The 16,073-nt window shown below is 47.2% G+C and overlaps 1 protein-coding gene across 1 annotated transcript in view; it reads right to left on the bottom strand.

Annotated features, from left to right (window-relative positions):
• Positions 1–16,073, bottom strand: part of kif6 (kinesin family member 6) — a 548,981-nt gene that overhangs the window by 139,998 nt on the left and 392,910 nt on the right. The window contains exon 15 of the mRNA XM_033020572.1: positions 4,562–4,617. Coding sequence (XP_032876463.1) covers positions 4,562–4,617 — 56 coding nt within the window. The remainder of the gene's footprint in view (positions 1–4,561; positions 4,618–16,073) is intronic.

The raw sequence follows: 16,073 nt of genomic DNA, 5'->3' as shown, positions 1-16,073 counted from the left end.
CCCGTGAGGCTCCACCAACCAGCGAGGCTCCACTAACCAATTGGATGGTTGTTTGTCAGGTTGGAGGCCAGTGACTAGTGGGGTGCCACAGGGATCTGTGTTGGGTCCACTGTTGTTTGTCATGTGCATCAATGATCTGGATGATGGTGTGGTAAATTGGATTAGTAAGTATGCAGATGATACTAAGATAGGTGGGGTTGTGGATAATGAAGTAGATTTTCAAAGTCTACAGAGAGATTTATGCCAGTTGGAAGAGTGGGCTGAAAGATGGCAGATGGAGTTTAATGTTGATAAGTGTGAGGTGCTCCGTCTTGGCAGGACAAATCAAAATAGGACGTACATGGTAAATGGTAGGGAATTCAAGAATGCAGGTGAACAGAGGGATCTGGGAATAACTGTGCACAGTTCCCTGAAAGTGGAATCTCATGTAGATAGGGTGGTAAAGAAAGCTTTTGGTGTGCTGGCCTTTATAAATCAGAGCATTGAGTATAGAAGTTGGGATGTAATGTTAAAATTGTACAAGGCATTGGTGAGGCCAATTCTGGCGTATGGTGTACAATTTTGGTCGCCTAATTATAGGAAGGATGTCAACAAAATAGAGAGAGTACAGAGGGGATTTACTAGAATGTTGCCTGGGTTTCAACAACTAAGTTACAGAGAAAGGTTGAACAAGTTAGGGCTTTATTCTTTGGAGCGCAGAAGGTTAAGGGGGGACTTGATAGAGGTCTTTAAAATGATGAGAGGGATAGACAGAGTTGACGTGGATAAGCTTTTCCCACTGAGAGTAGGGAAGATTCAAACAAGGGGACATGACTTGAGAATTAAGGGACAGAAGTTTAGGGGTAACATGAGGGGGAACTTCTTTACTCAGAGAGTGGTGGCTGTGTGGAATGAGCTTCCAGTGAAGGTGGTGGAGGCAGGTTCGTTTTTATCATTTAAAAATAAATTGGATAGTTATATGGACGGGAAAGGAATGGAGGGTTATGGTCTGAGCGCAGGTATATGGGACTAGGGGAGAATACGTGTTCGGCACGGACTAGAAGGGTCGAGATGGCCTGTTTCCGTGCTGTAATTGTTATATGGTTATATGGTTATAACCAGCGAGGCTCCACTAACCATCGAGACTCTGACCCACGAGGGTTCTCCATGGCCTCCTGTGAGGCGTCTGATCAGAGATGATCAGATCTCTGACCAGAGATGCTGCCTGTCCCGCTGAGTTACCCCAGCATTCTGTGGCTGTCTTCGGTTGTTGGGATGAAGATGTTCTTAAACTGGGAACTTAAATCATCTTCCTGATTGTAGGAGTGAAATGAGAGCATGTCCCCAGGGTGGTGAGAGTCTTTGAAGACATTGGCAGCCTTTACCAAGACATAAGCTGCTGAAGGAGCTCGCAGTATCTGAGGAATCAAGGCGTCGATGATTTGGGTCGAGACCTTGCATCAGGAGACTGTTGATGCACGCACAGGGCATTGGCTGTCAGAGGCTGCATTTTGGCACATTCCTCAAACACACTAGGGGAGGTGAACACTCATTTCATATTGGAATAAAGAGGAATCCTCTGTGCTTGTTGACACTGTTTAGTTTAGTCTAGAGATACAGTGTGAAAACAGGCCCTTCGGCCCACTGAGTCCGCACCGACCAATGATTATCTGTACACTAAAACTATCCTACACTAGAGACAATTTGCAGAGGCGAATTAACCTACAAACCTGCACATCTTTGGAGTGTGGGAGGAAACCAGAGCACCTGAAGAAAACCCACGCGGTCACGCAGAGAACATACAAACTCTGTACAGACAGCACCCGTAGTCAGGATCAAACCGGGGTCTGGCGCCGTGAGGCAGATACTCTGACGCTGTGCTGCTGTGCCACTCAAAGTGAATGGATGCCTTCCTAGAATAGTCACGTTAAACGTAAAACTTCTTGTGTAACTTGCCCTAAGAGCACCTTGCACTGATTCGACTTTGAAAGACCCTCACAGCCTGCATAATTATTTACTCCAACCCTGGGTTGTTCATGCTTGTGTGTGCAGTGTCCCATCATCTTCTGATCTCACGTTCATAAGTGATCGGAGCAGAATTAGGTCATTCGGCCCATCAAGTCTACGCCATTCAATCATGGCCGATCCATCTTTCCCTCCTTCTCCCCATAACCCCTGCCACCCGCACTAATCGAAAATCCATCAATCTGCGCCTTAAAAATGTCCATTGACGTTCTCCGCAGCCTTCTGTGGCAATGAATTCCACAGATTCATCATCTTCCTGATCTCCCCTCTCTCTCGGCACTCAAGACGTCATGAAGATTCTTCTTATAACTCTGATGGCAACACGCTCACTGGCAGACACAGTCATTTTCATCACTTGCAACTTCAGTGCTGTTCACTGGAATTCCATTTTACTCTTTATTTCTTCTTCTGTAAACCATGTCTTCAGAAAACGTTGAAGTTTGTGCTCACCCATTTTCAACCGCTGATCAAAATACATCGCATTCAGTTTTTGGGCGGCTTCTCACTGCTGTTTACAACCTCGATAAATTAAAAGGAGAGCCTGAAGAAGGTTCCCGACCCGAAAAGTCACCAATCCATGTTCTCTGGAAATGCTGCCTCCTGACTCGCTGAGTTACTCCAGTACTTTGTGTCTCTTTGTGTAAACCAGCATCTGTATATCAATTGTTCCATATGCTGTAATTTTGCTGCAAGACACAAAAGTGCTGGAGGAACTCAGCGGGTCAGATGGCATCTTTGATGGGAATGGATAGGCGACATTATGGGACGGGATCCATTCTATGATGTTGGGTGATGCCCTACAGATGGTTGCAGCCTGCAGAAAAATATGGTTATATACCTCAATCTGTACACACGTCTATTGGAGCCAGCTCAATCTAATTTACTGCCTTGCCACAGTGAATATGAGCATATTAATCACATAGTAAGTAAGTAAGTAAGTTTTATTTATATAGCACGTTTTAAGTCAACTCGCATTGACACCAAAGTGCTTTACATAAAATAGATAATAAGTTTCCATACAAACCAGAGAAAAAGGTTAAAAAAATAAAGAAAAAGGACACAACAAATTAGAGTCAACACAAACGTCCCCCCACAGCAGAATCAAACATTTCCACTGTGGGGAAAGGCACCAGAAAGTGAAGTCCTCTTCCTCTGTGAAACACCCGAGGTCAGGGCCCATTTGTGGCCATGCAGCCAGTCCGATGATTTTCAGGGCCCTCTTGCCGTGAAGATGGAACTCCGGCGTCGGGTGAAACATTCCTCAAGCGGCTTGGAAAGTCTGGAGCGGCTGCCTCCTCCCCAGAGACCGGAGACCGGGGCACTCGTAGCCCTCAGGCCGCGCCGGTTGGAGCTCCGACCCCGGCGAACTCGATCCCAGGCTCCGCGGCGCTCCAAATCCAGCGCCGCCCGCGGCCGGACGCCCGCAGCCACAGCTCCACGATGTTGGGAGTCAGCGGCCACAGCGCTCCGGAGCTTACCACACGGCGACCCGGTAAGGCATCGCCCACTCCGTGTTGGTATCCCTGCACTGCGCCGCCACCGAAGCTGTAGTCCCGGTCGGTCCCGACAGGAAACGCCGCTCCATTCTCGATGGTAGGCCGCGAAGACGGGGCGAAGAAGCAGCTTGGAGGGATGCTGCCTCTCCGACCAGGTAGGGGACTAAGAAATAAAGTCCCCCCCCCCCCCACACACACCACATAAAAGACCTCCAGCTAACATTTTTAACAGGACCTAAAATTAAAAAAAGGTGAAGAGATGGACTGCGGGCAGGCTGCCATACACAGACAGTGCCCACTCCTGCACATCCGCCATATAGGTAGTTCTCCTATCATGCTTGTTTCCATAAGAATAATTGGATATAAGATGACCGATAAATTAGGAGACACTATTTGTAGTAAATTAGTCTTAATATGATTTTGATCGGGAACTAGAGAACCACATAAAAGTTACTTTGGAAAATGACAAGCAGAAAAAAACCTGTCTTAAGAAAAAAACAGTCTCGGAGAAAAAAAAACTTTCCATGTAACCTCTCCACAACAATCAGACACTATTGTCTCTTAAGAACACAGCTGCTCGTTTCACTACGGTTAGCCATTGAAATTGAGAAGCAAGCACGCATTGACTTCTGTGCAAGGATACTCTATTATATGTAACGTACAGCCTTCATTTTTAGCTTGTAGTAACAAAAATACCTTTGTAGCTATTAAAAAGCTCTTTAATTCTGAAAAGCCATGTGGGAAAAATACCTTTGTTACTGTGTCTGAAAGTCTCTACTCCCTGAATTATCATTGACATGATTGTATTTATAACGTAATTTTCCATAACACGGTTTGGGCGATGGGCCGAAGACCTGTTTCAATAGACAATAGGCAATAGGTGTAGGAATAGGCCATTCGGCCCTTCGAGCCACACTGCATGACTCTATAACACACTATAATAGAACAACGTGTATTACATTTCGCAACCCCATTTTCCACTTCAGTTTTGTGATCCTATCGACATTGGTGAGGAGGCAATTTGCACCATCTGACTGTGGCAACGGTCTTTGTGTACTTACTGATTTTATTCCTGGCCTGATTCACTTTTTCCCCAAGCGATTTTGCTTCCGTGTACCTGGTGACAAGAGAAGATAAAGATCAGGTCTTTGATCTGTAAAGACACTTACTGGTGCATATATACAGTCAACTCGTTTTCATTATTGCATTATTGACTTAGTACCGCTCGCAGGAGCTTTCACCCTTTATAATTTTACTCGGTAACAGCAGAGAACAATACCCCAGCTGGACTACATTCATCATTTGGTGTGTGTTTCTCACTCTGTCAAGTAGTGGTGCAGTACTGATCCATACAAGTTTAACACCAGAAGACAGAGGAGCAGAATTAGGCCATTCGGCCTATCGAACCCACTCCACAATTCAACCATGGCTGGTCAATTTTTCCTTCTCAACCCCAATTCTTCTGCCTTCTCTCTGTAAACTTTGACGCACTTGCTAATCAAGACCCTATCAAGTTCAGCTTTTAAAATACCCAATGTAATGTCCCCCACAGCCGACTGTGGCAATGAATTCCACCGGTTCATCACTCTGAGAAGCTGAATTTATTGTCATGTGTATCGAGGTACAGTAAAAAGCTTTTGTTGCGTGCCATCCAGTCGGCAGAAAGGCTATACATGATTACAATCAATCCATTTACAGCGAATGTAGACACAAAATGCTGGAGTAACTCAGCGGGACAGGCAGCATCTCTAGAGAGAAGGAATGGGTGACGTTTCGGGTCGAGACCCTACTTCAGACTTCAACGCTCAACCCGAAACGTCACCCGAAACGAAACCAGCATCTGCAGTTCTTTCACACACAATCCATTCACAGCTCTGGTTAAAGAAATTCCTCTTCGTCTCTATTGCATGGCAGTTTGCAGTTTGTCACTGCATGGCACTGTGTAGGCCTGGCATGGTGTAACACAAACCTTCAAAGCTGTGGGTACCACTCCACCACTGCAGGAAAGTACAGCATCAGTAATCACTGTGTAACATGGGTCCAGTGACAGAGAACACACACTCCTGCACGGTGAGCAACAGCCACAAACGTGTGCCAATGTTTCACACTGGGATGCATTGGGACATGGGATGGGTGGCATGGTCTTGCAACGACAGAGACCCGGGTTCGATCCTGGCTACGGGTGCTGTCTGTACCTTCTCCCCGTGACCTGCGTGGGTTTTCTCCGAGATCTTCGGTTTCCTCCCACACTCCAAAGACGTACAGGTTTGTAGGTTAATTGGCTTGGTGCACATGTAAAAATTGTCCCATATGTGTGTAGGGTAGTGTTAATGTTCGGGGATCTCTGGTCGGTGCAGACTCGTTGGGCCGAAAGGCCTGTTTCCGCGCTGTATCTCTAAACTAAACTAAACACCTTTATTCACTGATCCCAGTGCAGCATTGCCTCAGTTTTTATATTCTTCTTGAATCCCACGATGACATCGGTCTTTCCTGCGTCTGTAACAACCTTGTGCTTTGTAGACCCATTATACCAGCTTTGATAGAAACCTGAGGAGTATCTTTTTCACACAGAGGGTGGTGGGTGTATGGAACAAGCTGTCGGAGGAGGTAGTTGAGGCAGGGATTATCGCAACGTTTAAGAAACATTTGGACGGGTACGTGGATGGGACAGGTTTCGAGGGACATGGGCCAAACGCAGGCAGGTGGAACTAGGGTAGATGGGGCATGATGGGTGGTGTGGGCAAGTTGCCGAAGGGCCTGTTTCCACGCTGTATCACTCTCTGACTCTCGTTCAATACTTCCCCCACATACCAGATTACAACCACTACTTTTGGTGGTCATGCCTTTAGCTGTCAGAGCTCCTGTAGATCATAGAGTCATGCAGCATGGAAACAGGCCCCTCGGCCCAACTCATTCATGCCGACCAAGGTGGCCTATGGAATTTAGAGAATGCCATCTCTAGCTTTTTCTCCTCATTTAAGACATTCAAGCAAGGATGTAACGCTGAAGCGCGATAAGGCACAGGTTAGACAACATTTGGAATATTGTGAGCAGCTTTGGGCCCCATATCTGAGGAAGAATGTGCTGGCTTTGGAGAGAGTCCAGGGGAGGTTGACAAGAATAATCCCGGGATGATTGGGTTAACGTATGAGGAGCGTTTGACGGCACTGCGCCTGTACTCGCTGGAGTTTAGAGGGATGAGAGGGGATCTCATTAAAACCTACTGAATACTGAAAGGCCTGGGTAGAGTGGATGTGCAGAGGATATTTTCAGTAGTGGCCTCAAAATAAAAGGACTTTCTTTAGAATGGAGATGAGGACGTTCTTTAGCCAGAGGGTGGTGAATCTGTGAAATTAGACGCAAGACAATAGACAATAGGTGCAGGAGTAGGCCATTCGGCACTTCGAGCCAGTACCATAATTCAATGTGATCGTGGCTGATCATCCACAATCAGCAGCCCGATCCTGCCTTCTCCCCATATCCCTTGACTCCACTATCTTTAAGAGCTTTAAGAGCCACAGATAACTGTGGAGGCCAAGTGATTGGGTACTTTTAATGCAGAGTTTGATAGGTTCTTCATTAGTAAGGACGTCAATGGTAAGAGGGAGAAGGTAGGAGAATGGGGTTGAGAGGGAAAGATAGATCAGCCATGATCGAATGGCGGGGCAGACTCGATGGGCCGAATGGCCTAATTCTGCTCTTTATGATCTTGTGTTCCTAATACCAAGGGCATCTACATACGTGTTTATGTGGCAGTGTCAGATTTTGTTTGTCAACACACCTGTAAAGTGTCTAGGGGTGTTTTACCATATTAAATGCACTATAAATAGAGAGAGAGAGAGTGGGCTGATGTTGTGTTGATGTATGAGAACTGCATTTGGACAACTATGAGCTTCCTCTATGGATGATGAGCTGTTATGTGGTAGGAAACAGATACACTTCACAAAGTCTTGGCTGACATTTCCATACCGTATTAATTTCAGTGCTTTATCCAGCCCATAGAAGACTAATTGGCCTCAATGGAGAAGCTCTTAAAACAGTAGGGTTTTTTTTCCCTTCAGTGAAGTTTTTTTTCTCACGTACATCAACAGCATGGGGCCGGATGGTAACGGAAACCTATCTGGTTAATCCCTAAAGCCATCTCGACGAGCAACGAAAGCCAGAACAATGAGCGAGCCCCTGGCCAAAGTCTTTATAACTTTCAACATTAGCATTGCGTTTTCTTGTTAAAAGGCAAGCTTGTTTGGTCCTGAAATGGCGCTGCCGTTAACATTCAAAAGATGACAATCTCAGGATGAACGTTAGATTAGGCCCATAAATGTAAATACTGCCAGGTTTATGAGGTTACTGTGAGGCTACCTTTACTGTAAAGGAAAAACTGAGGATAAATCCCACTTGCATTATTCCTGGCATTTGCTTACTCTTGGGGGATAGCAAATTTGATTTTTTTTTCCCGGGCACACATCTTCATCTTCATTGTGTGTAGTTTTGGTTGATTGTGTGGCATTAGACTGTAGGCTTTAGAGATACAGCGCGAAAAACAGGCCCTTCGGCCTGCCGAGTCCACATCGACCAGCAATCCCCACTCTCAGACACACTAGAAACTATTTACAAATGTTACTGAAGCCACTGAACCTACAAACCTGTACGTCTTTGGAGTGCGGGGGGAAAATCGGAGAAAACCCACACGGTCACAGAGGGAGTGTACAAAACTCGGTGCAGACGGCACCTGTAGTCGGGATCCAACCCGGGTCTCTGGCGCTGTGAGGCAGCAACTTTGCCGTAACTCTACCGCCGGGCCACTGTGCCACCTGAGCAGGTAAAGCAGATTAGTTTAACTTGGCGTCATGTCCAGCACAAACAGTGTGGACCGAAGGGCCTGTTGAACGTAGTAAGGAGAGGTTATGGAAATTGTGTGCGGTTCTGGGTGACGCGGCGGCTTCACAGATGGTGTCGAAGAGGTTTATCAGAATGCTGGCAGACACAAAATGCTGGAGTAACTCAGCAGCATCTCTGGAGAGAAGGAATGGGTGACGTTTCGGGTCCAGACCCTTCTTCAGACTGATGGCTTATCTGATGGATTAGCAAAATGCTGCCTGGATTAGAGGGTTTTACCTATAAGGAGAGGTTGGACAAACATGATTTGTTTTCTCTGGAACGTCGGAGACTGAAGGGAGACCTGATGGAAGTTTGTAAAATTATGACAGGCATGGATAGGCAGGTAAGTACGCGGTAAGTACGTGCAAAGTTCGCGCAAAGTTCGTACGTGACGTAATTTACATCAAACTCACCAATCAGCTGGGCCGACTGAATTTGGACATCGCACGGCGTCGGGCGGTGACGTCATCGCGCAACGGCACGCCGGGCGGTGATGTCATCGCGCAACGCCACGCGCTAGGCGTACGCCGTCAATACGCTGCGTACGACGTCAAGATGCCCTCAATGCGCCTGCGGGCTGACAGGCCGTTGGCGCGCGGAATTTTCGTACAGGCAAGATTTTTGGAGCCCCGTGCGATGTCGGGACCAGCCCCGCACAACTCCATACGCATCCGCCGATCGAAGTGGGACCGGCCCCGCGAGGCAGTACTCCTCAAGCGACCACGTTTGGTCGCGCTAGATGCATGCTATCGCATGCTGGTGGGACAGGCCCTTGAGGTGCGGATCAGGCAGTGATAAGACTAGCAGCAATTGAGCCATAGAGGATATGTAGGGAGTGGAACGATATGGATCGCATGCAGGGAGAGATTAGTTTAACCTGGCATCATGTTGGGCATGGACATTGTGGGCCGAAGGACCTTTTCTTGTGCTGTCCTGTTCTATGTTTGATGTTCATTGGCCCAGGTGTCATGAGCCGTTCTCTTCTCAATATCTGTGTTAGGGAGTCAATCCATCTTATTGATCAGTTCTAGGAACAGAATTAGGCTATTCGGCTCATCAAGTCTACTCCGCCGTTCAATCATGTCTGATCTACCTTTCCCTCCTAACCCCATTCTCCTGCCTTCTCCCCATAACCTCTGGCGCCCATACTGATCAAGAATTCATCTATCTCTGCCTTCAAAATATCCACTGACCTGGCCTCCACTGCCTTCTGTGGCAATGAATTCCACAGATTCGCCACCCTCTGACGAAATAAATTCCTCCTCATCCCCTTTCTACAGCAACACCTTTTTATTCTGATGATTTGCCCTCAGGTTCTAGACTCTCCCACTAGTGGAAACATCCTCTCCACATCCACTCTTTCCAGGCCTTTCATTATTCAGTAATGTTTCGATGAGTTCGCCCCTCATCCTTCTAAACTCCAGCGACTACTAGCTTTAATCCAGATGTTTGGATGGGTACCCTATCACTGAATGTCTGTACGCCATGAAAAGTTGGCACATGGCTTGGCTGAAATACCATCCATCCTACATGAGCAGGACGACCAACAACTGGAGCAGAGGCAACCTCCGTGGCTGACTCCACCTGCAAGCCATTATATTCCTTTCTATAGATAGAGCTCTAGGGGCTAGTGGAATCAAGGGATATGGGGAGAAGGCAGGCACGGGTTATTGATTGTGGACGATCAGCTATGATCAAAATGAATGGCGGTGATGGCTCGAAGAGCCGAATGGCCTCCTCCTGCACCTATGTTCTATGTTACTAGAACAGAGCCATCACTCCTTTACAGTGAAACCTCAAAGCTATCTGAAGTAGGCAGATAGAGGCCGTCCATTGTCTCCATCTCCACCTCACGCTGCCTCGGCAAGGCCAGCAGTCTCAACCCGGTCACTCCCACTTCTCCCCTCTCCCATCAGGCACGAGGTACAGAAGTGTGAAAACGCACATCTCCAGATTCAGGGACAGTTCCTTCCCAGCTGTTATCAGGCAACTGAACCATCCTATCATCAACCGGAGAGCGGTCCTGAACTACTATCTACCTCATTGGATACCCGCAGCCTATCTTTAATCAGATTTTACTGGACTTTATCTTGCACTCAACGTTATTCCCTTTATCCTGTATCTGTACACTGTGCATGGTTTGATTGTAATCATGTACAGTCTTTTCACCGACTGGATAGCACGTAACAAAAAAGCTTTTCACTGTACCTCAGTACACTTGACTATAAATCAAACTATACTAAACTAAACTGGAGACAGGGCACCAGACTGGTGGTATCCACAAGAACCTACAGGGGCAGCAAGGTGGCTCAGTGGTAGAGTTGCTGCCTTACAGCGCCAGAGCTCCGGGTACAATCCTGACCACGGGTGCTGTCTGTACAGAGTTTGTACCGCTTGGGTTTTAACGCCGGGTGCTCCGGTTTCCTTCCACACTGGAAAGACGTACAAGCTTGTAGGTTAATTGGCTTCGGTAAGAATTGTAAATTGTTTATTTTTTATGTCCCTCGCGTGTGCAGGATAGTGTACGGGATGATCGCTGGTCGGCGCGGACTCAGAGGGCGGAAGAGCCTGTTTCCGCGCCGTATCTCTGAACCTCTAAATTAAACTAAACTAAACGCGTTAAGTTGCCCAAAAGTGAGAGAGCTCGGATTACAGTACATATTTCACACGAGACACGAATAAGCTTGTATTTCCCACAGCCTCTTTTTTTAATGGGGATGATTAATGAAGTTGAATTTAAGGCTGCAATGCAGTTGCACTTGTGGTAAGGATAATCTAACCACATTCATTTGGAATCGCAGCATGGTCGGGATTTTATTGTCAACGTCATGATACGTATATGCAAGCATGTTGAGTTATTAAAGTTGGAAATGTGGATGGCAGGTTTTGCCAGGTCTCACACTGATGTTAAGTATGAGTACTAGCAGATGATCCTGCGTGTATGGGACCTATTGCCAGGACCTTGAGCATTCGTACTTCAATGATCATTCAACAGTGAAACTCCTTTAGCCAATGAATGATAAATGGTTGGAAAAAAAAATCAGCTAAACCAGAAGAATCGGGGCGATCTCCAAGGGGGAATGAAAGGAAATCGAGGGTTGAGTTTTGATGTGTTTCTACTTTGTGTGTTAATCTTTCATTTCACTTTTTGACATTAAGGTGGAGAAAGAGTGCAGGGAAGATATACGAGGATGTTGGCAGGTTTCGAGGGCTTGCGCTACCGGGGGGGGGGGGGGGGGGGGGGGAGGTTGGGCAGGCTTGGACTTCTTGGAGCGCAAGAGGCTGAGGGAAGATCTTATAGAGGTGTTTAAAATCGTGAGGGGTCCAGATAGGGAGCAGGCGCACTCTTTTACCCAGAGTAGGGAATCAAGAATAAGGGGATCTAGGTTTAAGGTGCGAGGAGAAAGATTTGATGGAACGTGAGGGGCAACTTTTTCACACAGAGGGTGATGGGTACAGGTGGGACGAGCGTAGATGAGGCATTTTGGTCGGCATGGACAAGTTGGGCCGAAGGGCCTGTTTCCACGCTGTGTGACTCACCGACTCTCACTATAAGCATATTTTCAAGGTCCTTATTCAGTGGTGACTACCACGAGCTTCCTCCACAGATTCCACATAAATCAACAGGCAGCATGCTTGGAAAAGGGCCCCTTAATTCTCCAGCAGTTCATTAGGACAGGCATCCTGGAAAGCTGGCTGCAGTGGGAGCGCTGAGACCTATTTTTAGGCGCCGTGTGTCAGGATTCTAATTTGAACCGCTCTGGGATGAGAAACTGCTGGGATGGCTGAGACGCTGCAGCTTCTTTCTTCCGATATTCCCTCTCGGAACGTCAGCGTTTGTTTCCATTTACTGCTCTCGGGACGGGCCAAGTCGTTCATCATTGCAGCAGCAGCAGCAGCAGCGCGCTTTGTGCCTCTGCGCTTTCTAAAACATTGCGGCATTTTGTGATTTTTAAATGTGACCCCTTTTACTCTTTTCTTCCCTGCATTAGGTGGGGGAAGTGGGGTGCGAGCAGGGAAGCGGGGAACGTTGTAAGGATTTCACCCAGGTGGCTATTCCTTGTCTTCATGTCTAGACAGCAAGTGTTATAAGCCTTCAGACAGTGAAGTCTATTCCATCAATTTTCAGTTGTATGAATCTATTTCCCAAAGGAGACATGATTATTTTCCTATGATTTACTATGGGTACCATGTAATCCCGTGCTACCTGCTCCATGGTCGGATAGTCGGTGACTAAACCGACTCCCCCACCTGGTTCGCTAGGTGAGGAGGGGGCTGTGGACCCCCAGCAGGACCAAATACCTGTCAAAGGGCGGATGAGCTTCTAACAAGCCAACGGCCATCCACACTTCAGTAGAAGTTGCGATCACTGTCGTACGTAGCATTGTAAGGAATGATGATAAAGCACACACACACCAAAATCCTAGACTTCCAGCGGCGGAAGTCCACAGGAACTGGAGGACAGAGATGTGTGGTGCGTCCATCACCGTTCCCGTTGGAAACCAGCACCACTGCGTGGCTGATGTTTTCAACGATGATGATGAATGAATTAATTAATATGATTTAAGATTACTCTTGCAGGGCGCAAATATGGGAAGCCGAGCGTAGACTTGGTGACCGTTTCGCTGAACGCTTATACTCGGTCCGCCAAGGCCTACCGGATCTCCCGGTTGGCAACCATTCCAATTCCCACGCTGACCATCCTGTCCTGGACCTCCATTGCCAGAGTGAGGCCCAGCGCAAACTGGATGAACAACACCTCATAATCCACTTGGTGGGTTCCTGGAAAGCACTGCCAGGGGTGGTGATGGAGGCAGGTACAGTAGCGGTGTTTAAATCTGAAGAAGGGTCTCAGCCCAACTCGCCCCCTAATCACCTAAAATTAATTTTAGAGATACAGCATGGAAACAGGCCCTTCAGCCCACCGAGTTCGCGACGACCAGCGATCCCCACACGTTAACACTATCCTACAGACACTAGGGACAATTTAATGTATACCAAGCCAATTAACCTACAAACCTGTACGTCTTTAGAGTGTGGGAGTAAACCGAAGATCTTGGAGAAAACCCACGCAGGTCATGGGGAGAAGGTACAAACTCCGTACAGACAGCACCCGTAGTCAGGATCGAACCCGCGTCTCTGGCACTGTAGGGCAGTAGCTCTACGCTGCTACAGAGATGCTGCCTGACCCACCGAGTTACTCCAGCACTTTGTGACTTTTGGAAAGGGCACATGGATATTCAGGGAATGGAGGGATATGGATCACTTGGAGCCAGATGAGATTAGTTCATCTTGGCATCTTGTTCGGCACGGACATTGTGGGCTGAAGAGCCCGTTACAGTGCTGTACTGTTCTATGTTCTAATGAAGGGCTATGGGGAGCTGCCACAGAAGGAGTAGAGGCTAGTAGAGGCTGGCTTGCGGGGTCAAATTGGCAAATTGCTCCTGTTTCCTTGCATCCTTGTGCTCAACATCAACTCTGCATCATAACATTGTGAACGGTGGCGCAACATTGTTCAGGCACCAAATCTACCAAAAAGCACTAGAGTTGCAGCTGATGTTGGGGGAGTCCAGAACCAGGGGCCACAGTTTAAGAATAAAGGGTAAGCCATTTCGAACAGAGAAGAGGAAACACTTTTTCTCACAGAGAGTTGTGAGTCTGTGGAATTCTCTGCCTCAGAGGGCGGTGGAGGCCCATTCTCTGGATATTTTCAAGAGGGAGCTAGATAGGGCTCTTAAAGATAGCGGAGTCAGGGGATATGGGGAGAAGGCAGGAACGGGGTACTGATTGGGGATGACCAGCCATGATCACATTGAATGGCATTGCTGGCTTGAAGGGCCGAATGGCCTACTCCTGCACCTATTGTCTATAGTCTAATACTGTGTGCACTCTGTTCCTAAATTGTGATTCAATTCACTTCAATGTCATTGAATTTCTGAAATTAGTTTAGTTTAGTTTAGTTTAGAGATGCAGCGCGGAAACAGGCCCTTCGGCCCACCGAGTCCGCGCCGACCAGCGATCCCTGTACACTAGCACCATCCAACACACGAGGGACAATTTACAATTTTTACCAAAGCCAATTAACCTACAAATCTGAGATAGACACAAAAAGCTGGAGTAACTCAGCGGGTCGGGCAGCATCTCTGGGGAAAAGGAATAGGTGACGTTTCGGGTCGAGACTCTTCTTCAGACTGAGAGTCAGGGGAAAGGGAAACGAGAGATATAGATATAGTGATGTGGAGAGATATTGAAACAAATGAACAGAAGATATGCAAGAAAGTAACGATAATACAGGAAACAGGCCATTGTTAGCTGTGGGCTGGGTGGGAGACCAGCACAGACAATGAGACGCAACAAGACAACTTTGAAGCCGGTACGACTTGGGTGGGGGAGGGACAGAGAGAGAAGGGATGCAAGGGATACTTGAAGTTAGAGAAATCAATAACCTGGTGCTGTAAGGCAACAACTCTACTGTTTTGCCACCATGCTGTCCCCATAAGAGCACAGCCAAACAGCTAGCGTACTGGTGCCTTCGTACCAACCTGGAGCTCAATGCTCTGAAGACGGTGGAATTAATAGTAGACTTTAGGAGAGCCCCCCCCTCCCCTCATCCCACTCACCATCAACAACACCACAGTCACATCTGTGGAGTCCTTTAAGTTCCTTGGAACCATTATCTCCAAGGACCTTAAGTGGGGGGCTACCATTGACTCTACAGTCAAAAAGGCACAACAGAGGATGTACTTCCTGCGGCAGCTGAGGAAGCACAATCTGCCACAGGCAATGACGGTCCAATTCTATACGGCCATCGTAGAGTCTGTCCTCACCTTCTCCATCATGGTCTGGTTTGGCTCAGCCACCAAGCACGACACTACGAGGCTGCAGCGAATCATCCGATCAGCTGAGAAGGTTGTTGGCAGCAACCTTCCCTCCATTGACGAACTGTACACTGCAAGGGCCAGGAAGCGAGTGGGTAAGATCATCTCTGACCCCTCTCACCCTGGCCACAAACTCTTTGAATCACTTCCTTCTGGAAGGCGACTCCAGACCGTCAAAGCCGCCACAGCCAGACATAAAAACAGTTTTTTTCCACGACTAGTAGCTCTACTCAATAACCAAAAGTCTGTAGCCTCCTTTTGCTCTGGTATTTTATTTCATTCACATGTTTAAACTATAATGTTTTATTATTAATGTTTTAATGTTTTATGTTTTATTCTTAATTGTTACTGTATTTTACTTCGGAGTCACGTGAGTGACTACGTGAAGAACCCGCTTCCAACGCATGCGTGTCATATCTCTACAATTATTGACAATTCGTCTATGGTATTACAAAATGGTGTATCCAAAGAAACATTTGGATATCGGCAACATACCTACCAGGTAAGCTAAATTCAGTGGCAGACACCAGGTCACGCAAATTTAATGAAAACACGGAATGGATGTTAAATAAAATTGTATTTGCTGAAATTACAGCAAAATATGGTAGACCAGATATTGATATTTTTGCGTCCAGGTTGAATCACCAATTACCAAGGTATGTGTCCTGGGAACCAGACCCTGGGGCAGAAGCTACAGATGCTTTCTCACTGCATTGGGGGAAATGGCGTTTTTTATGCTTTTCCCCCATTCTGCCTCATCAATCGGGTACAAAGGAAAATTCAACAATATTCGGCATCTGGGATTCTCATAGTACCC

The sequence above is a fragment of the Amblyraja radiata genome, chromosome 5, assembly GCF_010909765.2.
Source record: "Amblyraja radiata isolate CabotCenter1 chromosome 5, sAmbRad1.1.pri, whole genome shotgun sequence".
NCBI lineage: Eukaryota > Metazoa > Chordata > Chondrichthyes > Rajiformes > Rajidae > Amblyraja > Amblyraja radiata.
The sequence above is the reverse complement of the archived record's forward strand: the minus strand, read 5'-3'. Positions and strand labels throughout refer to the sequence as shown.